This window comes from Acanthochromis polyacanthus, chromosome 8 (assembly GCF_021347895.1).
Source record: "Acanthochromis polyacanthus isolate Apoly-LR-REF ecotype Palm Island chromosome 8, KAUST_Apoly_ChrSc, whole genome shotgun sequence".
Lineage (NCBI taxonomy): Eukaryota > Metazoa > Chordata > Actinopteri > Pomacentridae > Acanthochromis > Acanthochromis polyacanthus.
In genome coordinates, this window is record NC_067120.1 from 29,632,741 (window position 1) to 29,655,647 (window position 22,907).

At 39.4% G+C, this 22,907-nt stretch overlaps 2 protein-coding genes across 3 annotated transcripts; one reads left to right on the forward strand and one right to left on the reverse strand.

Moving 5' to 3' along the window:
- Positions 1-724: 724 nt before the first annotated feature.
- Positions 725-18,662, reverse strand: rspry1 (ring finger and SPRY domain containing 1). Of its 2 annotated transcripts, none has more exons than XM_022219532.2 (15): positions 18,356-18,662; positions 17,160-17,764; positions 14,107-14,159; positions 11,783-11,895; positions 10,052-10,178; positions 9,411-9,469; positions 7,482-7,548; positions 6,555-6,686; positions 6,328-6,443; positions 6,068-6,211; positions 5,818-5,929; positions 5,389-5,491; positions 5,042-5,194; positions 3,275-3,379; positions 725-3,142 (listed from the first exon to the last, which is right to left on the reverse strand). In XM_022219532.2, the coding sequence occupies exons 2-15, from the start codon at positions 17,555-17,557 to the stop codon at positions 3,046-3,048; spliced, it is 1,779 nt and encodes a 592-aa protein (XP_022075224.1). In that variant the 5' UTR covers positions 17,558-17,764; positions 18,356-18,662; the 3' UTR covers positions 725-3,045. The 2 variants fall into 2 exon arrangements, with proteins under 2 accessions (XP_022075224.1, XP_022075223.1); XM_022219531.2 differs by having other exon boundaries at positions 18,252-18,662.
- Positions 18,663-20,240: 1,578 nt separating this feature from the next.
- Positions 20,241-22,352, forward strand: anapc13 (anaphase promoting complex subunit 13). Its single transcript, XM_022219540.2, has 2 exons — positions 20,241-20,562; positions 22,042-22,352. Exons 1-2 carry the CDS (start codon positions 20,464-20,466, stop codon positions 22,165-22,167), a joined length of 225 nt encoding a protein of 74 aa, XP_022075232.1. The 5' UTR covers positions 20,241-20,463; the 3' UTR covers positions 22,168-22,352.
- The last annotated feature ends 555 nt before the right edge of the window (positions 22,353-22,907 follow it).

Below are 22,907 nucleotides of genomic sequence, written 5' to 3' on the forward strand. Positions count from 1 at the left end.
ACATCAGTCGGTCTGCAGAGAAACTTAGCTTTGGGCAGCACTGGATCTTCCAACAGGACAATGATCTGAAAAACACAGCCAAAGTGGTAAGAAATGGAGAAAACAAAGCAACATCATCATTCTGGAGTGGCCCAAAAGTCCTGTTGTATCTGCAGAAGGAACTGAAGGCTGGTGGAGGAGTTCCATTTTCAGGTGTTGCGACTGGTTACAACAAAAAGGTATAATTTATATTTGGCATGACATGTTTTTAATAAAAAAAATATAGTTGAATAAAACAGTTAAAATGCATCAGTTACATCTCAAACATGACACCTTACTGTCTTTTGGCATGTCTTTTTAAGCCACAAAAAACCATTCGTCAAAAATATATTGACTGTAAATCAAAATTTTGCACAGGTATGAAATCCAGGGCTTAAGTATGCACAAATAAAACTACCGGAAAACAATTTCATTTAAACCTACATCTAGGAGCTTACAAAGTCCGCTTTGAGATTCATTTAAAAGCATAATTTTTACCAAATCTTTCTCAAACAGTTATGTATCTGCCTCAGTTAAGATTGATTGATTTGAGGAATAAATGTCTGTGTTAATAGAGCTATATCATTTGCTTACGGGGCAATGGTTCAAACTGTCATCCTGTCTGTCTGTGAGACCTAGAGGATTAACAGTTTTAGGTTTAGCGGTTTTGCTGTGTGGAAAAGCACCAGCCAGTCGTGCAAAATCATCACATGTACATACGTTTATTACAAATATCACAATCCAGGAAACAACGATTCTTCAATAAATCACATCTTTGGGAACTCTGGGGCAAACTTCCTTTATAGAGGTTTTAAATACAACTCACAATTTAATCAGTCCTGAACTTTATCCCCAATCACAGAGATAACTTGTCTCTCACCTCCAAGTATAAGGTGCTCCAGGAAATACACGATAAACACTGACCAAACCAGCCTTTTGTCATACTGAAAGATGCATGTTCTCATCGGAAACCATCCGAGTATAGTCTGAATGATTTTATCGATTCTGTTCATGCAATTTGGTGGAGTAGGAGCTCTTTAATAAACAATTTGACCAAGATAAATTATTCATAAATTATTCAGTGTTATAATTTGTAATGCTACTGAATTTCTAAAATTATACAAACAGAATATTTCTTTAATCACAACCTCTCGTACGTCAAATTCGTCACCTGTTTCCACAACACAAATGTCATTCAATCAACCCAGAGATGCTTCAAGTAAAGGATGGACAGAGAGAGACAGACAGAAAACACCAGGTAGAAGACAGAGGCAGGAAGATGGAGGAATAGCAAAATGAGAGCATGTGTCATGTTGTACAGATGGCAAAGAGGGAAACCACGTTCTACTCAGTCTGGCCCCATCAACTGGAAAAAAATACACTTTGGACAAACTTTTAGATCAATTATGTATGCAAGAAATCCCACAAAGACTGCTATGATTTGTAGCAAGTGAAACATAAATACAACTTCTGTGCTAAAAGCCCACACATGAGGTCATGTCACTGTGCTGTGGGTAGTGTTTTTGCTAATTTAAGTCAAGTATTTCACTGCCAAATCATATCAAAAATCACACTGTCATAAGAATGACCCAATGAAAACTGATTCAGGAACAACAATTCACTTGAACATTTCACAATTGCTTCAAACAATTTACTGCGCAGTTCATAAAACACTGTCAAAATCAACAAAACCTGTTGTACTTTCCAGGCAGTATCAGTGTTCACTCTCATTTACAATACATAATTTAATCACATCTTGTGGATCGAAACTTGTTTGCAATCACAAACAGCAATTAAGACATAGTTACTTATGTGGCCCCTCAATTGGTGGAGCGACATCAGAAAATGTTGCCAGATTGTTAGCATTGATCAAGAAATACCAGACAAATTCAAAAGATAATGGTGGTCATTGGTTCTCCAAAATATGAATTTATAGTTGAGGGGAAAAAACATTTGGTGTTGTCTATACAATAAATTCCTGTAACTTTCAATGCCTGTGTTTTGTGGTTGCTTCAAACATGAAGGAGACCGCAGAAACATCTGAGCAAAGACAACGAAGCACAAAAAACAGCAGGGTGAGCCACGCTGAGAATCCTTTAGTTCTAATACAGACTGGAGTGTGGTTTTTTTTTTTTTTTTTTACTGGCTATATAACATTAGTTATGAGCTATGTCCTTAACTTTCCTTCTTGTGTGACAGCTGATTGATTTTGAACAGTTTTATAAACTGAATCAGAAAACTGAACTCACAGAATTTTTAAGTTTTCTGACACCAAGAGTAAAATCTGATATTTTACCCGACAATGTAGTTTTTCAATGACAAACCCTAGAAGTGGGTGGGTCAATCAGACAGCAAAGCATAAATGTTGGAAACAAGAATGAAAATGCTACTTTGAAGACATAATTCGTATATGTGCAGCCAAAAACAAGAAAGTGAGATACATCTCAAATTTATCTGTACCTTGGGTTTAATACTGTACTACAGGTTGTGTTGTTTTCTCCTTCTTGGCCCTGTCAGATCTGCAGACGTGTACATGATGATGGTGATGGGATTAAATAGTAGTAGCCTCTGGACTGAAAGCGAAGTGGGATCCTCTTATCTGAAAGGACGCTTTTTGATTACATTATACAGGGGTTTGCAGATGAGAAGTTGGTTCTGTCTGTAATCTGATGAAATTGTCTGTGCTCCTCACGTCTGCTCATGAAAAACGCACGGTTTGTAGAAAGTTGACGATACTTGGCCCAGCTTCTGCAGTGACTTGTCAGAAGGATATAAAAGAGGAGATGTAGGTAAATGAGGGAAAGCTCCCGGCGATCCAGCTGTGGTATAATTCCCCCGCTCCTCTCATCTCCTCTCTTTCTTCTCGCCAGCCCTCCATCGTCGCCTCCTTCGACCAGAACTCACAGCTCTGGCATCGTCACAACATTGTGGCAACGTCCTCGCGGCCCCGTTGGCGGAGAGGGGATCAGAGGAGGAGGCTGTGGGGCTTGTGTGTCTCTCGTTATTGGAGGAAGGGAAGGAAGTGTGTCAGGAGACATGTGCAATGAGTCTGACGCGGGTCTGGATGTCTTGGCGACACAATGGGCACGTCTCTAACTGTAAGGCACACTCCATACACATACCACTGGAAGAAGATGGGGGGAAAACAGGGAAATGTTACCGTCCATTCACAGAAAATCCCAACTAAAGATATTTATTTACAGAGATCAGCTGCTGTAAGAGTTCTTGGACTATCGTTTACCACATGCACACATACCCATGTCCACAAGGCCGTAGCTCTGTGTCCGCCATGACGTCACAACACAGCGTGCAGCAGTTGTCTCGGATGCTAACCTGCTTCAGTAAGGCCAGACGCCGGTGTCTGGAAAACACACACAAATTCAGATAAACAGGGTTTCTACATACACATACATGTGCACTTCGATCACACCCAAGACTATGGACGTACATTTTTGTAATATGTGCATAAGCTTTTTCAAGTTTGTCTGAAAACAATGCTAATACACAGTAACAATGTTTTCCTGTAATCCTTCTTTCTCTTCATACTGGCTGGTAAAAGATTCCTAACTGATTAAATTCCAGTGAAGAATCGGGTCATCGGTCTGCGTTAATTTAGTTAAACAGAAATCTTTCAAGTTTACATGGTTTAGCGCCAAATTTCCCCTCTGTTTCTGTGCAGAGCAGCTGTAGACAGATAGTAACAAAAAGATGTTATTTTTTTTAACGAAGAGGACAGTTACTTTGGTAGATACTCACTTGACGTTTATTAGAGACTACTAATGCCTCTTACTGGAGAAGAGAAAGAAAGACTGCAGAAATGGAAGCAGTAGGAAAGCATCTCTTAATGGACAGTACGAGCAGAATGAATGATTACAGCATGCAAAAGTGCCTCAATATATACAAATACACAGTTTTAATAAAGTAAATCAGCTTTTATAGCACCAATTAAAGCATTTCAGAACTTAACTTCTTAAGATCCACTCACACAGAGCTTTTTTTAGGATTGCATTCAATTTAGATCTTGATGCTAAAACAGTAAAAAATAAAGAATGCAAGTGACACGCCTTTGAATGAACAACATTCTAGCAAGTTCACTGAGTAAAGATCCTGTTTTAAAGGGCACGGCATCTTTAGCATTCACCCAACTACAGGATGCATGTGATTCATGTCAGGCAATAACTTTCCTTTCAGCAGCAATTCACCATCACATTTATGAATCTAGAAGACACAGTTGTTCTGTTACCAAACCACTAATTGAGGCTGAGCTCAACATACAGCTAATGCCCATTGCTGTGGGATAGCTGGTCGATATGTGATGCTGCAAATGGTGTTTTTTAGCTGCATCAATTTTTATTGCATCAGCACACTCATTGCTTGCTCTAATTGTCCACTAAAAATAAAGCACTAAATGTCGATCAAGCAAAAACCATGTTCAACCTTCTTTTTTTTTATTAGTCAGTTAATGGCTGAAAACAATAAGCGCGCCTGCGAAATCCAACATCTTTTTAATATTATGTCGAAACACAGCTGTAATGAGCAACATTAATAGGTTCTTTTACTTTTGGTTTTCCAGTCTGAGAGTATTGTGACTAACTTCAAAAAGGTCTGATGTGTAGTGAAAAAAAATCAGGCTATAATAATGACAAGTTTGTCATCTATCCTGTACAGATATTGCTCTGTTCATATCACTACATCTAACTGACCCTAAAGACATCCGTTGACCAGCCATGACAATAACAACACATTAAAAAATGTAGTTAAATGCAGTCAACAAATTAATGCGTGATAAAAGCGTTCTATGTACACTGGAATAGCCCCAGATGCCGAGTCATGTTTGTATCTTGCAATACCTACACGTTGGACACTGTGTGCAAACAAATGATTCACTAGTCAGAGGACAGTTGGGTAAACAACAATTTGCATACTGCTTTGTCAAGCTCTTACAGTATTGTCTATTTCAGGCACCACTATTTAAAAAAACAGCACTTTCAAGGTGACTACCCATTTTGTTTTTTCCTCTTACCTCGGTAGAATGATTTTTTCACTGGGCAGCAGTGAAGCGAAGTCGTTGAAGGTGCTGAACTTGACAGAGGGTGGGTGACGGAAAGGCTTGGCCCCAAAGTTAAACTCACACTGCTGGTAGGACATGAAGCTGGCTGCCGCAAAGAAACCAGACCTGGCATAAAGATACGGAGAAAAACAGGGAAGTTTTTTAATTTTTAAAAAGATGGAGAGACAGAAGGAAGGACAGAAAGAGAAGAGGCCTGAAGTTATTAAAGGAAACCAGAGCCACAAAACAAACAAACAAAAAAAAAACACAGAGAAAGTGACAGAAATTGAGTAAGTGCCTGTGTGTGTGAGAGAGCTTACGTGGCTGACGAGAAAACCTGTTTCTCTGGCGGCAGCTGATGCCCGTTCAGATAAAAGATCATCTGCTTCTTGCTGAGGTCCAACAGGAAGCCGATGGCATCTCCTAAACGGGACACATATGCACACACGCACACACACACAGCAGAATAAAAGCTTGGCATGTTGTTATTACATTATCCTCCATGTGGGAGGCTAGTCAGAGCCTGAATGCTGGCAGTGACAGAGTGTGGGTGCTAAAATCATAAAGCAACCCTGAGAGACTAAAAACAATAAAGCAGTTCCCAAACAAATGAGCCCCGCATTTAAAGCACCTTCTCTTCCACCGCTTACACTGACAAAGATTCGAAAATTTCTTCAAAGAGCATGATTTAAAAAATGCACAAAACAGTCGTCTTAAATTATAACTGTCTATAGGCAAGTTGTTCGTACCCTCCTTCCAGCAGGGATGAGAGTGAGGTTTACTGCGAGCGTTGTACCAGATGAGCTGCCTGCAGCCATCGTACGCACATGAGTATTCATCATCTCCTATTCCATACCCCTCCTGAAATGCACACATACAGAAATACTTCATTACGTGACTGCAGTCCAACCACGAAAGAATGCAAAATCTGAAAACTTTATTGATCCCAGAAGGGAAATTGCTTCAAGGTTGAACAGTAAAAACACTGAGGACGAGTACATGGTTTAGGAACTTGCTGTCCTTGGTGGCCCATCCGATTTGCATCACTCCCGATGTAATGACCGTCACCTCATAGTACCAAACGCCTGAATCCACACAGAAAGTACAGCGCACGCTCTCAAAGGACGAAGCATCGCAGCGTGCCTGAAGACAAGAGCAACAAGAAGGAATAAACACTCCAGTCTTTTTAGTACCTGTTATTAAACCATGATGTTGGAAATGTTGTGAATTTCCCTACATACAGACACACACAGACTAACCTCTAGTCCAGTAGGGGAGATCTTAAGGTACTCGCTGACATCGTTGCTGTTGAGCATGGCATTGATGTTGGTGAGGTTGACTTTCTCATAAGTGAACTGCCGACCCTCTTTTAGAACTGGACAGAGGACAACAGGAGTAGAATATCACAGTTCATTAATCACAGACTCAAACACGTGGCTCTATAAAATGTGATTCCACACAAACATTAAAGCATTAGGCTACTCACACAGGTTGTCAAGGCTCCACTGTGAGCAAAATCCAACCTGTCTCTTCAGGTAGTCAGGATGCTCTGCCCACGACTCGAGGACAGCGAGTCGATTGCTGATAGAAGACTCAGACACCGTCAGTTTGTTCTCACCTGAGAGCAGGAAACACAAACATAAAAAAATAAGTTCAAGAAACATGAGACATTACTGTAATGTGTGTCTACACAGTAGGAGTAGCATTAGTAGCATGTTAGCAGAGCAATGGCAGCTTCAGTGCTGTCTGCATTTGCAAGGGAGCTGTTCAAGCAAAGTACAGAGATGTAGACTGCTGGTATTTTGGCATGAAGAAAACAATACACATTAAGTTCCAACATAGAAAGTGCAACTAAACCAAGAGTCATGATGTGGCCTGTACAGAAAGTTGGAGAGATTAAATGAAGCAACAGAAATGGGAGCATATCAGTTCCATCACTGCACCGTGAGACTAAAATAAACATAACACCTGTAAAGTTCTCTCAAAATAATTTTAAAATAGTGTAAAAAAGGTTGTAACAATGTGACTGAGCCAGCTGAGGCAATTCGCTGTTGGTGACTAAAAAAAGCCTTGTAAAACCTAGAGCAGAGAGTATTAACATGCTTCAGGACCACAGCTTTGCTTTTGCAATGAGTCAACAATTAGTATGCTGGTTTGGGAATAAACAAGGGACATTATCGAAGAACAGCACTCTTTGTATTCACATCATGGCATAATATTTTAACAAAACAAGATAAGGAAAGTAGAAGAAGGTGAAAGCGGTGACACCAGACAGGCCTGTTGCTATGGAAACAGGAAACTCTCTCGCATCTCTGCTCGTTGTTTTAATAAGGTCACTTTTAGTCTCGTTTGCAACGGCGTAATTATGCATGTTAATATCAAAGTGACTTTAAGATGCTGTGAGTGAACTTACTGGTCTGGGAGAACTTCTCCAGAGCGATGAGAGCAAACAGCATGACAGTGGGGTGGGCCTCAGAGCTCTGGAGGAAGAGTGACAGAAAAAAAAGAAATTAAATGCTGTTAAAGCTGTGGACTTCTTCTATTTGATTAATTTGACAAAAACAGAAAAAAATCTCTTTCACATAAATGTACAATAACATGTGGTTTTGTATAACTGAGACTGAGTGAGAACCTCATCCTATGGTATCATGGTCAACTTTCCATAATACAAGGGGTCTTCGGTTAAAGACATCCACGACCTAGGGCGTTTCGTTGTTACATTGGAACTGGTTATGTGGAACTAATAGGTGAGCGGAATGGAGCGGACAAATATGTCGTCACGCGGTGCTATAAGATGGCTTTGTTTACATTTGCCGCTTGTACGCCACCTTGGATTGTGCTACATTCACTAACTTTTTGCCCTTCATTATGGCTCCCAAGCATAAGTCAGACTCTACAAATGGCAGTGCTTCGAAGAAAAGGAAAGCCATCTCCATAGAAGTGAGATTAGATATAATAAAACGGTCAGAACAGGGCGAAACACAGATGAACATTAGTCAAGTTGTAAAAAAAAAAAAAGTGCAACATATTGTAGCGACCCTCTGTGATAAATGAGTGAGATTTTATCCAGCTCTATGGTAATTTATTGAACTTTCACACAGGCCAAAATGAATACAAAAATCCTTTAAGTTAGCTCCAGAATTAGCTGCCGTTCCCAGCGCTCTCTTGCCACACACACACACACACACACACACACACACACACACACACACACACACACACACACACACACACACACACACACACACACACACACACACACACACACACACACACACACACACACACACACACACACACACACACACACACACACACACACACACACACACACACACACACACACACACACACACACACACACACACACACTCAGAGGTGAGATAACTAAACATGGCATGTTCTGTTATCTTCTTGTAAAAATGATTCAAACATGCATCAAAGTCATTGGTATTTATGATTTTCCAAAGAACTGATCAATATTGTGATGCACATAAAGGCTTTGTTCACATTTTCAACGGAGTTCCGACTTATGGCGAAAATCAACTTATGTCAATCCGTAAGAATGGAAATTCCAACCCAAGTCGAAGACCTCCTGTAATCTGTACTAAGAACATTTATCTAAACCCATTTTTTCTCATTAAAATTGATACCAAAACTGTGATACCACATAATAACATCCTTTACTGCATATTGTCTCTCCTCACATTTCTTGTCTACATTTCCATTGTAACCATCATTGTGAAAAACATGGCAAAAATCATATTAAAGTCACACTTCAAAGAGGCTTTTTGCAATAATAAAGTAGGTGAAGAATACCTTCCCACAAACCTTAGTCACTTGGAACAGTGTTTTCTTAATTTTTGGTATAAACAAATGCTGAGTATATTTTGTTGTTTTTGCTGGATCAGTTTGAAACACTGCAGATGCAGAACTGACTTTGTTATAGCGCGGACAAAGCACAGCAAAGTGAATCGGAAGACAGTGAGACTCTTATCTAATAAACAGTAACAGCAGAATTAGCAGAGTGTTTTCTTCTTTATAATTATAGCACTGTCTTCGTTGGATGTCATCTTGCCAAGGATTTAGGAGCCATTTGGAAAATCCACAGCCTGGCTCTCTAGCATAATTACCCAGCATGCATTCATTTGAAGTATACTGAGGCATTAACACTGCCCTAACACACAGAATCAACCCAATCTTGTCATTCACCAACAGGAAGACAACCACAGATGTCATCTCATCAGTTAAGGAACCACAACGCATCAGCAAATCCTAGGTTTTATTGTGCAACAGTGTGATGTACGTCACACTTGAATACCAGGTGTTAATGTTTGCTCACCAGGCTCTCTAGGAGGTACTCAAGGGTTCCAGGGCTCAACAATCCAATGCTGGCCGGCCCTACAGAACAAAAATGAACACAGAAAAAAGAAAAAGAGATAAATGAAAAAAGTTACTTCTCAAATACATGAATCTCTATGGAAGAAAATGACTCATCATCAATAACAGTAGAAACTCTGACTGCCTGTTCCCTGACAGCATTAATTTACTGTTATGGAAATGTCAGTAGACGCCTTCTATCTGCTTCCACTTGGTCTCTTTTATGCCATGAGGACAAGTATATTAAACAGAGTGTTTAAGTTGGAGTGTTTTTTCTGACTATTGAAAGACTACGCTCAGCTGGTCTACTCTGACCTAAGTGCACATCTGGCTTCATGTCCTACTCCAGTTAAGTTATAACAAGAGTAAACTTGCCTCTAAATTCCAAGCACTTTAATACAGGGTTAGAAATTCTGTCAAGGTTAGTTTAAAGTCTAAGCTAGCTGACTAAGACAGACACATTACTTTCTTGTAATTAGTCACTTGTAACACACTCGAACATCTAGAGGTCCATGGCGAGCAAGGCAAAGCTAATGGAAGAACCACAGAGCCAGCCAGCTTGCAGATTAAAAATCAAATCGAGTATGCAAATGTGGACTCTACCAGCCAGTTTCTCTGCCAGGCATCCCAAAACAGCGGTAGTGTTTCTGTGTTTAGCAGGGTTTAGAGCGTCCTGTCGCGCAACAGCCGAACTCAGACTCAGCATGTCAGAGAGTTTCTGGAGAGCATCCTGCAGAGAGAATATGGACCAGTTAGTCCAGTGAGGGTCACATCTACACACAATTTCTATTAAACAATCCAAAAGACACGGAGGATGAACACCTGGAGTTCAGCATTGCCAGTCAAACATTTGCAAATTCAGACATTATTCTGACAGAAAAGGATACAAAGAAAAATTTAACTGCATGCGAGAGGTGAAGGCTGACTGTTTTTTCTGTTGTTTGTATATATCTGGGGCTTTCTTTTTTTTTCGAGATCTAGCACTTTTTTGTGCCGAATACTGGGAGATGTCCAGAGTTCAGAGTGTCATGGTTTGTCCTCAAGTTACTTTTGTCAGAGAAGCAGGGGGTCCTAACCAGATTTTATTTGCTCAAAGCAGAGGAAAAAGTGGTGAGAGAGTGGGTGGAAAGCAGAGATCAAAATGAACAGTAAAAGGAAAGTTGTAGCAAATGTTTTTTTAATGAAGTCCAACGCACTACAATCATACTTCTTTACACGTATATATGCACACATTTATATTTTGTGTTTGTTAGTAATTTACTTCTTTTCAACAGATTGATGTGATGAATGCAAGACCTTAAAATATTGCAATACTTTTTGGCTGTAAGTGGCATGTGTGAAAAGTGCTCACAATATCAACACGTTTCCATCTGCAGCTCTAAACTGTTGTTTGTATTACTCCATTGCCACAGGTCTGCATGTTGAATTGTGGAGGAGTGGTCTAATAATGTCTGGCAGCTAGTTTAATATGAATTAGTTAGTAAGTTAGTTAGAGCTGCAGTCACAACTAGAAGGGGTCTGTTTGAGACTACATCTGTTTTTTTCTACATTAAAGCCCTATTTGCACGGGATTAGCATTACCTCGGGACCAATGGTGATTTGTAATAATTGCGGAGGATGTCAGTGTTGAATGCATCATGTCGGTAATTTGTACAGTAATAATTTCACAGCAAATTACCTACTATATTTCGCCAGACACCGACGTCCTGTGATAAAACTAGTCCCGTGCGAATCTGCATCTCAGCGATTGGGGGCTATTTTTGTTGTTTTTTTGTTTTATTGCATGCCTTTTTCTACCTCTTTCCCGGTTTAATTATGGAGGCTGCGGTGGAAATTACTGACAGCATTTTCGGAGCAAATGCAGGAGTAGGCCCATACACAAACAGGCACATGGACCAGAAATGGCAAATTTACTGTTGCCATGCCAACTACATACCACGGTAAAAGTGATCATTTTAACCCGAACCACAAGCCTTCCATAAATCTAACGAAGTGGTTTTTGTGCCAAAACCTAATGAGACCCTAACAATAGCGTTGTTGTAACATAGGCTTTTAATGTTTTTAATGTTTATTCGTGCAACCAGTATCTGTTTTTTTGCATGTAGCAGCCGGCCACTTTGCACATGAATGTGACAACAGCGGATGTTGCGACGTGCACGGATTTGACATCATATCCGGGCCGTAACGTCAGTAAATTCAAGTAAATTATAGTTTGTTTATCCCGTGTGAATGCACTGCAAGAAACACCAATGCAGGGGGGTAATTCACAAATCACCAGAGATCTCCAGGTAATACTAATCCCATGCAAATAGTACATAAGAGTCAGACTAATACCTTGGTGGGAAGAGGACACTCATCTAGTAGAAGGGTGATCACCGCAGGGCCAAGTGGATCGTCCAGTGGAATCACTCGTATTAAAGACTGGACGACCTCCAGCCAACCATCATCTAAGAGAAGAGGAAGAGAGGAGAAGTTTAAATTAAGACTCGACTAAATTCATGTGACCAATCATACAATACTATTACTTAAACCATACCGAAGACAACTGAGCCTAGCTGGGTAAGACAAGACTACATTTTAGCTACTTGCTCTCTTAATAATAAATAATGTTTTATCCCGAAGTTTCTTTAAAAGGTCTGTTTCCTCCTGTGTAAAACGTAGAAAGATCTTTTTGTGTCAACAACAGATTTTGGCAAACATTTTCTTAACATATATTCATCTAATTAATGTTCATCCTCCACTTTGACTCCCCTGTGTTTGAATATTCTTTCATAATGCAAAAACACAAAACTTGCATGTCTGTGAAAATGAAACCAGATAACTTTATGAGTATCAGATGCAGAATAATTAGTAAAACATGCATTTCCTGTCCATTAGGTGTCTCAAAACGAAATGCTCGCTGACACTATCACTTATGAAAACCAACTGGCTTATGAATAATCTAACATTGTAGCACATGTCAAACAGAAAGTGACAGGCTGCCGGACTGACTTGCTGCTTGGCTGCCTTCAGGGCTCAGTAACTGCAAGCTAATACCCAACTTGGCTGCTGTCAAGCCACACAACACCGCGCCTTGTGAGCATCAAACACCATATGTGCATGACACAAGGCCCAAGCACAAGAATTCAAAGCCTCACACATACACATCCACAGAAATGCTCTCGCACGCACGGCATGGGAGCATCAGTCACCATATGCAACAGAAAGCACATGAACAACAAACCTAAAACATACACAAACATCAGCTGAAGCTCCAGCAGACTGAATAAGAATCAGACCTGTCAGTTACTGTCAAACTAACAATACAGAAACTCTGCTATTTCATTAACTTGGTGCAGAAACTTGCGAAATATGCAGTGGAAGAATATTAAAATTCTGTTAAGACAAAAATCACAAGATCAGGCTAATAATGCAACAGCCAACAGAAGATTCCTGCGGTGTAAGTCGTGACATGTCCCTTGTCCGTGTGATGTAATGCCCCCCCAGGCTGGGCCAGTAAGTGTTGAAATGCTAAAGCAACAATATTACAGCAGGATTGTAAACAGCAGACAGGTGGGGTTGCAGCTTGTCTGCTCTGTTCAGTTGAGTGTTTGCCAGTTTAACATAAATGGCCTTTTTTTCAACCTCCCAAACCTACCCATGGTCTTCACATAGTCAAAACTTTCTTGATAGATCTCCTTTTGTAGAAGAAATCTTTCAAAAATGCAAATATATGCATACACATTTCATCGATATCGTGATAACGTATCTGGATAACGCAAAATACATGATAATGCAAGGCACAGATGTGGACAAACTGGGATCATAAAGTGATTGGATCTACAAATCTTTGGAAAGGGATGAGCTCATACTGTGATCAATATCAGTCAGGTGTAAATAAAATCTGTTACTTAGCTCTGCCCGTTTATGCAAACTCGAGCAAGCCCAACAAAAGCTACAGGTAGGAGCATGTCAGTGTTAGTCATCTCTATCAAAGCATTTTGTGTGATGAGATCAGATCAAAGTACAGGTATGATTGAGATAACAAGAAGGCATTTTGATACCAGGTGGAAATTTAAAGGCACATGATTCAGGTATCTATATCTAGATACAAATTGTATGTTAATACCCAGAGTAAAGGGTAAATCTCAAAAGAGCATGCGACTATCGGCAGTGAGTTCAGACTGGAGAAATATCTCAAACTGGAAAAGCAGTCACTGAGGGAGAAGACTGCAACTATGCTGCTTATAATTCTACTGTGATATCACTTCCTAAGCACTTCTCAGAAACAACTCAAGTTCAGCCTGAGGGGGAAGAAACGCATTAAATTCCTGGAACTCCTCACTAGTCAGTAAAAAACAATGAATCCCCTCGATAATTAGTGAAACTTCCTTAACAATAAAGCTACAGCCCAACTTTAATTTGGCTTTAATATTAACCAGCTTAACCAACCAAGAAATGTTTCTGCCAACTTATCAAACCACAGTTTCTGAAAAGAGCAAATTGGTAATTGCTTTCCCCATTTCCTAAAATGATCTTATCACTTTAAAGCATGACTCTCACTGTAAGTCACAAGCTGTGTGTATCCTGTACAAGATTTTTGAAGAATGTTGTCTTCCAAAAGTGTGGTTTTATTTGGCATCTGACTTGCTCAGTGTGTGTTTTTGTTTTATCCTTACCCGTCTCTGCCATCTCGTGCAAAGTGATCATGGAGTAAGGGGGCTCTTGGTCACTAAAAAACAAAGCAGAGTTTGCACAGAATTGAATGACAACCTGGTATAGGAGCATTTCTCACATCATTTTCATCTATATTTTGCACAAATGATGGTAATGGTTCTCAGTAAAAGCATTCGACAAGCAGGCGAATTTATGACCCGACTGCATCTGGAATAATATAAACAAATGATTCGCGTTTGTATGTTTCTGTGGTTACAGTAATGGATATGGACAGTAATGTTATCCTGTGGAGAGGTTAAGGCAAGTGTATAGTTGTAATGGATTTGCTTCAGTGGATGCTGCTGATAGTGCTGCAATTACTGTTGCTCATCATGGCCCGTCCCACGCCCAGAGCTGCTTACTTTCAGACCACTATATAATCAGACAGCTTAATTCTTGGATTTCCCAACACAGCTAAGCCATACTGTTACCGAATCTCCTTTCATTAATATGTCAAACTGTGGCTACATTGCTGGAAAAGCACATGCATGATTTAAAAGGTACAGTAAAATGTGGTTGTCTTTTAAAATATAAAATTTACAATATAATATCCAGATACTGATGTTTTAACTTGACACATGCTGATCAACTGAGCAATCAACAATTATTAATCCATTATATCAAGATCTCTCTGGCAGGAGCTTGTTGTATGATATTACATTTTACTTTGAGATGTTTTCTGAAGGTTTCAAACTAGCAAGACAAACATGAGAATGCTGGATGGTAGTCACAAGACCAAAATACACAAGACTATGAACCTTAAACACACAAGTAAAGTCACACATCTTTGGTAATGCTAAACTTAAAACCTGCGGTTTCTAACTTTCACAATCACTCATTTTTCAACTGCCGCAAATACTGAACCTTTAAACACTGTAACAAATTTACAGTGGTGGGTCAACTTGTCAGCCTGTTTTATCCAAGCATTCATCAGGCTATAAAGGTAGATTACAGTTGAGTGGTGTGCAAAATGCTGCTAGAATGAATGTCAGTGGAGCTGGGTAAAAAAAATTGTAAATAAAACAAGGAGTGCAACAGAACAACAGGCATAATCTAACAGGTTTAGAGATTTGCAAACTGGCCTGTTTCTTCTACCCACGAACCAGGACATTTAAACATACATTTTCAAAATAAAAGACTAAGCATTAGTGATTAAAAGCAACAGGGTAATGTGAAAGAAGAGCATAGAAAGGAGCTAAAGCTGAACTGGAATATATTGCATAGAGCTATGACAAAGGCACTGATGGGCTAAAATGATGATTAAATAAAGATGATACAATAAAAAAGTCTTTAACCTTCTCTTTTCTGATTATCCACCATTAGCAGTAACTCAATCTTCTGGGGATGGTGGACATGGACACATGGGCCTTTCACTTTTTAATGGGCTAACTCCAGGAATATGACTCACACTATGCCAAGAAATGAGAGATACTCTAGTGGCCAAGTTTGTGGAAAGAAAAGCACATTCAGTTTCATTTTTCTTTAAGATTAAGGTACTACTAGACTGCATCTCTCACAACTAGGATCAGACATACTGCCCATGTATGAGACCTTATTGCTTCTGTTTTAGCATTTTTGTTTACTGATACTTAAAGGGGAAATGAAATGTAACTTATGAACTCGCCCAGTGAGGGATCAATAAAGTTTGACCTCTCTTACTGCAAAGAGAGGAAATATAAGGAGGATAACGGAACTGGAAATACCTGAGGACATTCTAAAGTTTGAAGTCTTCATTGCCTGCTTTAGCAAATATAAAGTCAAGGTCATAAATGTTTCTTAGAGGTTTGCATCCACTCTGAGCTGGTGGAGGAAGCACATGTAATCTGCAGTATGAAATGGCATGAGTACTTTAATGAGCAAGTGTTTAGGATGACTGTAGTTCATTTGTTATTTTAGACAGGCATTTTGGCTGCTATATTGCACAGCCAAGTTCCCATTGGATAACTCCGATGTTGCAAAGATGCAATGGAAATCTGTAGACTGGAGGACAACAGGTGTTGTGTTGAACTTGATTTCTGTCTGTGATGGCATATTTATCAAATAGCTATGTGTCTGTGACAGACATCAGTAAATACAGCTCTTTCTATTGTGTCATTTAGTGCCTTGTCCCTGTAGATTGATGCTGCTGTCGGCTGTTTTCAGAGTATGTTGGGCAGTGAGCAGAGCAAATGTTATGGCTGCTGAAAATGAACACCAACAGGAAAACATGTGGTCGTTCTTCAAAGAAATCGCTCTTTGGAAGAGGAGGCAGATGAAGAAATTGCCTCTGCATCTACACAGGCAGCACAAATCTTGCTAAATCATTGCAGCAAGTCATCACCGCATCAAGAAAGGAAACGCAGAACTCAAAGGAACCTCACTGCCACAAAGTCCTCCTTTACAAGTTCTACTTCTTTGAAGCCACAAGTAAAAAAAACTTAACACCTGCAGCTGCTTCTTGGAACACTTGTTACCATTTGTTTTAAGCAAGATATCTTTTTCCATGAGGAACTTGCATCTGAATATCAGCCTTAATTTATAGCTGAGTAATGACCAATGATGCCTTTTCATTGTCACAACACTACTGAAGATTCATTAGAATCTTTCGATCAGGAAGTTTGTCAGAATATTTACAGTCTTATGTTGCCATGAAACTACATTAATTACATCAATTGATCCACAGCGGAGACATTAATCTGAATAAATTACAGTTATGCGTCACAAAAACACAAAAATAACTTTCACCTCATTGATGCTCATCTGCAGTAGAAACATCAGTGACACGGTGATATGAAAATGAATATTAGAAGCAAACTAAGACAATGAAAGGGGCAGCACAAAATGACATATGAATTGGCATTACTAACCAGACAGGTTCATAGTAATTCACAAAAGCAAAGTATAGAGAGGTAGTGGCGAAACTCCCTAAAGAAAACACTATTAAATGATCAGGATATTCATTTTAAAACTGTGCAAACCACTCTGGCTCTTCCTTCCATTTTCATCATTAAATTATTAATTGTGTTACTAGGCTTACTTGTCAACAAGTGTCCTGATGACAGCCAGTGTGTCCAGCACCAGGCCATCCACATTCTGCTTCTTCCGTCTAGGTTCATGGGGTCCTCGCCCTCGGCGTGGTGGCCTGACTGGGTCCCTTGGCCGACTGCTTCGAGCCTCTACAGTGTCAACGCCTACGCCTGTACCATGATCCACTCGCCTAGCTTGTCCTCGAGTCGCTCTTGATGACCCATGGTGATGGTCCTCCAAGTCACTGTCTTCTCGGCACACACAGCTGTTACCCATGCTTCCAGTGCCGGAAACCACACTGGCAACAGTCTCCCAGAATGGAGGAAGGGAGTTTGAGGAGGATAGGAAGAGCAGAACCCGTGCAAGGCTCCTGCAGGCACAAAAAGTGATCCAGGCGGCTACTATCATATCATTTGGAGAGCTTGTTTTTGGGGGTTTCTTGTCCCTTTGGGCTGGGTGGGGTCGGTGAAAATGATCATATTGTTGCTAAGCAGAGATTTGTTTGGGTGTTGGAATAGATGATTGGTTAAGTGGACTAGGAGGGGTCAGGTGACCTAACAAGGAAAGCTCTGAACATCATAGACAGCCCAAAGCTCTCATCCAGGACTCACATAGCTGTGAAAACAACACAAACAGAAGAGAAACTGTGAAACTTTCCCTCTAAGTTAAGCCTGCCTGAGCTGTAAGTTAAAAAGTAACATTTAATCCTATTCTGTCAACAGCAAATATTTAAAATTACTGAAATGACAAAACCTCGTCAGATACAAAGATTTCAGAAATAAACTGAGGAATAACTACAAAGAAGCTGATCTCTCAAGCACAGTAGATACTAAACGAGGTCTAGCTGTTTAAATCGAAAGCTGTGCTGTTTAAGTCACAGCGTATCAACAAAAGGATCATCATAAAGCTGCTAAAGGATCACACATTTTAATACTGTTGACAAACAAGAGCGTTTCAGTTAGCTGGCTAGCAAGCTAGCCACCCACAAAGCAAGCACTGTACCGTTATCAGTTACAAATGAAAAACCAAGTTTCACAAACTTCTTTTTACTATCTTGCTGTTAAACTATAATGGCTCGGTTTTAACCCAAAGGCATACTTACGTTGCTACCACTTGAAACAACAGCATTCAAACGCAGTCGAGCCACACCAAAGTAGTTAACAAAACAGAGAGCTAACTAGCTAGCTCCGCTGTGTAGTGGCTAACCTGCTAGCTGCTACCCGGACACTCCTCTGATTCTGCTGTCAGACTACACAAGTTAGCTAACGTGAGTAGCGGCGACCTAAGCGCGGCACTGGGTCCCTGGTGAAGCATAGGAGCACATCTGTGTGTCCTGTCTGTATTCCACAGTGCGCCTTTGCCTGGGAGCACAAAACAACACATTCACTGCCAACACCGCGTACACATTTTAACGACGTTACTACACCGCTAGCTGCGTGCTAAGTTCCGTAGCGTTGGCAGCTAAAACGTTGGTCATCATCAGCTGTGGATGCGGAGGCGAGGCTGAAGGAGGAGGGAGGAGGATTTCGCAACAAAACCCATCATTTCTCTCGTTTTTTGCCGTATTCGTAATATATTTTGTAGCATTTTGATCCTGTGCAGAAACCACTGTTTCGTCTCTCTCTGTGTGTTACATATTAAATTTTATACCTTGTTTTTTTAAATAAATTGTTTTATGACAGAAAAAACAAGAAATTACTTCTATACCCAAACAAAGCATATGGAAAAATCACTCACATACAAATGCACACACACTTAGACTTAAATTGCATTATGATCATGAACTTGCAAAACCCACATCTATCATCAAACTTAAAACTATTTTTGAATAATTACGTGGAAAAAGAGGAGACTCAAAGCCAAAGTCCCTCATAGTTGTCCTTCTGCAATACACAGAAGGACAACCTAACAAAATCCGCATCCAGGAAAATGTTGCTACTAAAAAGTTCATAGAAAAAATACTCAAGTTTATATATTTGTGCTTGAAGAGCAACACATAAAATAAGTTTATTACCATGATGACTGTGATTTTGACATTGTAAAATTAGAGTGCAATGCTGACTCAACATTTAATACTTCTGGCTCATTTATTATGAACTGATAAATGTTTAGCTGTCTATATACATTTCAATATCAGTGCTAAATATCACTGCATGCATTTAGCCATTTTTCATCAATTCCTGGTTGCAGAAGTTATGACATGTATTTAGTACCCTTGAATAGATGTAAAACAGTAAAACTCCTTAATACGACACAAAACACAATCTGGCTATAATGTTCTGGAATAATATAAATACATTTTAATATGGGTCTCCATCTCTGAGCCAGATTCTCAGAGTTTGAGCATATTAACTCCCATTTGAACAGGTGATATAATACAGATGGCAGAGGTGAGTAAATTAAAGCATCTACCAAATCAAATTAAAACAAACCAAAGGTCTTTTATTGATTCAAGCATGCATTCAGATGGCATGATGTAAACTGTGGCGGTCATGAACTCTGCTTCGGTCCAGGGATGTACGAAAGGAACTGTCCTGCACCCTGAACCTTAAATTTAACTATAGCTGATGGACAGTCATAATATTTACAAACAACTAATAAATCCCAAAATGTACTAAATAAACCAAAGCAAATTAACAAATGAACTGCACAAAGTGAAATAACTCAAATACAAAGGACTGCAAATTTTGTTAAATCAAAAAAGAACAGAACAGAAAAATAGTGGCAGGAAAACACAACAATCACAAAACTAAACTGAATAATTAATAATCCATTGCTGCTGAATATTAAACAAGATAATTAACCATAATGTTAATTGAATAGCAAATAAAAAGTAAGAAATTAAGCTAAATTAATTCGGGCGTGATGACGATGGACCTGTTGAAAAAATAAAAGTTTAAGGAGTGAAACTCTGCTGTGCATATAATTAAAATAGCCGAAGCTCAGGCTAAAAGTCCGTGAATCGATATTTCGTTTTCAAAATGGTAGAATCACTCAATGTGTGGGATGAAAAAAAAATGAATTTCAGAATGTATTTTTCTCATTTTCCCAAGTACGTGATGATATCATTGCATACGTCATCACCAAGCGTCGCCTTGTTACGTACAATTATCGCAACCTGTTTTGAAACGGCTAAAAATAAAATATCTGCACACAGGCAGGGAGGCTAACTGGTATATTTATAAAAGTAACAGTGGACTTTGGCTCCCTGGTTTTACTTTTTTTTGTCTGTTTTTACATTGTGTCGCGGCGTGTGACGTGTAGCTGTTAGCTTGAGGTTAGAAGCAGATCTGACTCGGGTTCTTCCTCAGAGGATGGACAGCGAAATCCAACGAGACGGGAGAGTCCTGGATCTTACGGACGATGCCTGGAGGGAAGACAGGCTGCCCTACGAAGATGTCACCATCCCGTTGGTAAATGCTGTGATTATTGTTCAATAATGCTAATTAGCATAAGCTAATGTGGACAGGATTTGATCAGTCAGTTGCAGTAATTTCTCACCAAAATGTGGCTACAACAAGAATTTATTGGAGGTTTTTCAAAGACTCCTGCCATTAATTCACCTTTATTGTTGACAATGCTGTTTAGTGAGCACAGAACAAACCAGAAGTGGTCAGTAGTTTGTGAAAACCAGAAGTCCTGATATTATTTGCTCACAGGTGTGATGTTCCCGTAAGTTTAAATCATTTGGCAACAGGTGAACTTGATTTTTGTTGTTTTCAGGTAAAGCAAGGTTCCTAAATTGGACTGGAGAATACACAATGAAAAAAAGTCAAATTGCGGTTAGTTTGATTAGTTAGTTGTGATTTTTCTCTCTTTTTTGCTGCAGTCTGTACTAAACAAGCATGTTCCTTTAGTCTGGAGAATAGGATTTGTAGGCCGGGAAATCTCTGTAGAACCACAGTGCTTAGTTTATAATGGAATTTGACACACATTTGTGATTTGGATTTCAGCTTAGCAATATTCTGATAATATTTCAATTTATTGTTCAGCTCTACTCATAAGCTGTCTAAACGGGGAACAACCAGCTGTGAAGATGATGTGAACAGGAAGCCATGTTTTTGTCGGAAATTATAATCACATCTATTCCCAAGCAGGTCATTATACTTAATTATAATTTAATTTATTATGTGGAAATATACAGTCATAAAAGCTCAAATTTAATGATGGTAATTGTTTAGGAGATTGAAAACGCACAAATATACTATACTATTGATATATACATGTAAGAGAAGGCCATATGGATTAGTTAGAGCTTCTGGTTTAGAAAACAGATGGTCAGTATGTGAAGTATGAAAAGAAGCTTTGATTAGGATCTTGGGGAACTCGATGATGCACATTGGGGAGAGGAAAGAATCTTGTTACAGTTGATGTTTTCTGGGACAACTTAAGTTGACCTGAGGAGTAGCTCAGTCTGTTGTAAGCTGCTCTGTGGCATATAATGAACATACAAGTAGAGGGAAGACCACAGACTGTGCTTTATTTTTCTCTGTTTAAAATCTCTTGTGATCTTTTGGTGTTGGAGTAATTCATGAAGTGTGGTAATAGGATTAATACTTGTGACAGTAGCCATGTTTCAGGATCAAGACATATAGATGGGTGATAAGTTAAAGGAAACTTTACCCATACATTAAGTGGATCCGGTGGCTCTGGTTCGCTGTAAGTGATATTTTGTTGACATGGTTTGGGTCCCCTTAGAGGGAAATGTCTGCATGCTTTCTAGTTGGGTCAATAATAAACAACCATATGCTTCTGCCTACATGTCTAATAGAAGATCTGCTATTTTGTTTTAGCCTCTCTCAAATGTTCTTGATTTCATCTTAGTGTTGGTACAGTAAAGTGAGCTACTTGTCTTTTTTTAATGGAATCTTGCTGTCTCTGCTCTCTTTCAGAGTGAACTGCCCGAGGCTGAGCAGGACAACGGAGGATCCACCGAGTCCGTGAAAGAACAAGAGATGAAGTGGACTGACCTCGCCCTGCAGAGCCTGCACGAAAACACACCGAGCACTGGAAGCTGAGAGACTAACCTTAAATTGGACTGTAAAAATGACAACAAAAAAAAACGCATCCACACTGACACGGCATTCAGACATCTGTAAATTGTTCTATGTTCCAGCTAAGCAATAACGATGCACAAATATTTTGATACTTTGTAAAAAGACAAAATGGAAAGAAATCACATTAAAATATTTTGTCTCTAGCAGCATGTTGAGACTTACTAAATGTCTGTCAGCTACCTGTCACTCATATAGAACTTAAATGCTTTGTCCTCATTTTATTAAACTGTGATCATAAATGTTGGAAGTTTGATGAATACAGCGTTGGTCCTAAATAAGCCATGCATCCCACCCTGTTAGACCGAAGTCTCTGAAAAGTAACTTTTCCCTATTATTAGTTTACAGCAGCTCCTTTTACTTCATATAGTGAAGGGATAGCAACAAATTTAACCACTCTATGTACAGTTAGAAATTAATTAAGCTGCTGTCATGCCAAAAGAGTGGCTTTAAATTGGGTTTATAGCAAATCTTTAACAACAGAAGTTGAGCTAAAGTGATATACATCTGAGGTAAAATGTCTTATATTAGCCAACACATAATGACTTTTAGGGAATAGTGTCCATACATTATTCATTTATTCAGTTAATGCAATCTGAAAAAATGGAAAATCATACATTATAGATTTTCTGAGAAGGATGATAGCTTTTCCCAGGTATGTTACATTTACATGTACTGACCCATAATTTTGCCTTAATCCCAGA

Coding starts and splice junctions, on each gene's coding strand:
- rspry1 (XM_022219532.2), bottom strand. CDS start 17,557: ATGATAGTAGCCGCCTGGATCACTTTTTGTGCCTGCAGGAGCCTTGCA. Junction 10,179..11,782: donor AGTGTCCTCTTCCCACCAAG/GTATTAGTCTGA, acceptor TTCTCTCTGCAG/GATGCTCTCCAGAAACTCTC. Junction 6,687..7,481: donor GGAGAAGTTCTCCCAGACCA/GTAAGTTCACTC, acceptor TCCTGCTCTCAG/GTGAGAACAAACTGACGGTG.
- anapc13 (XM_022219540.2), top strand. CDS start 20,464: ATGGACAGCGAAATCCAACGAGACGGGAGAGTCCTGGATCTTACGGAC. Junction 20,563..22,041: donor AAGATGTCACCATCCCGTTG/GTAAATGCTGTG, acceptor GCTCTCTTTCAG/AGTGAACTGCCCGAGGCTGA.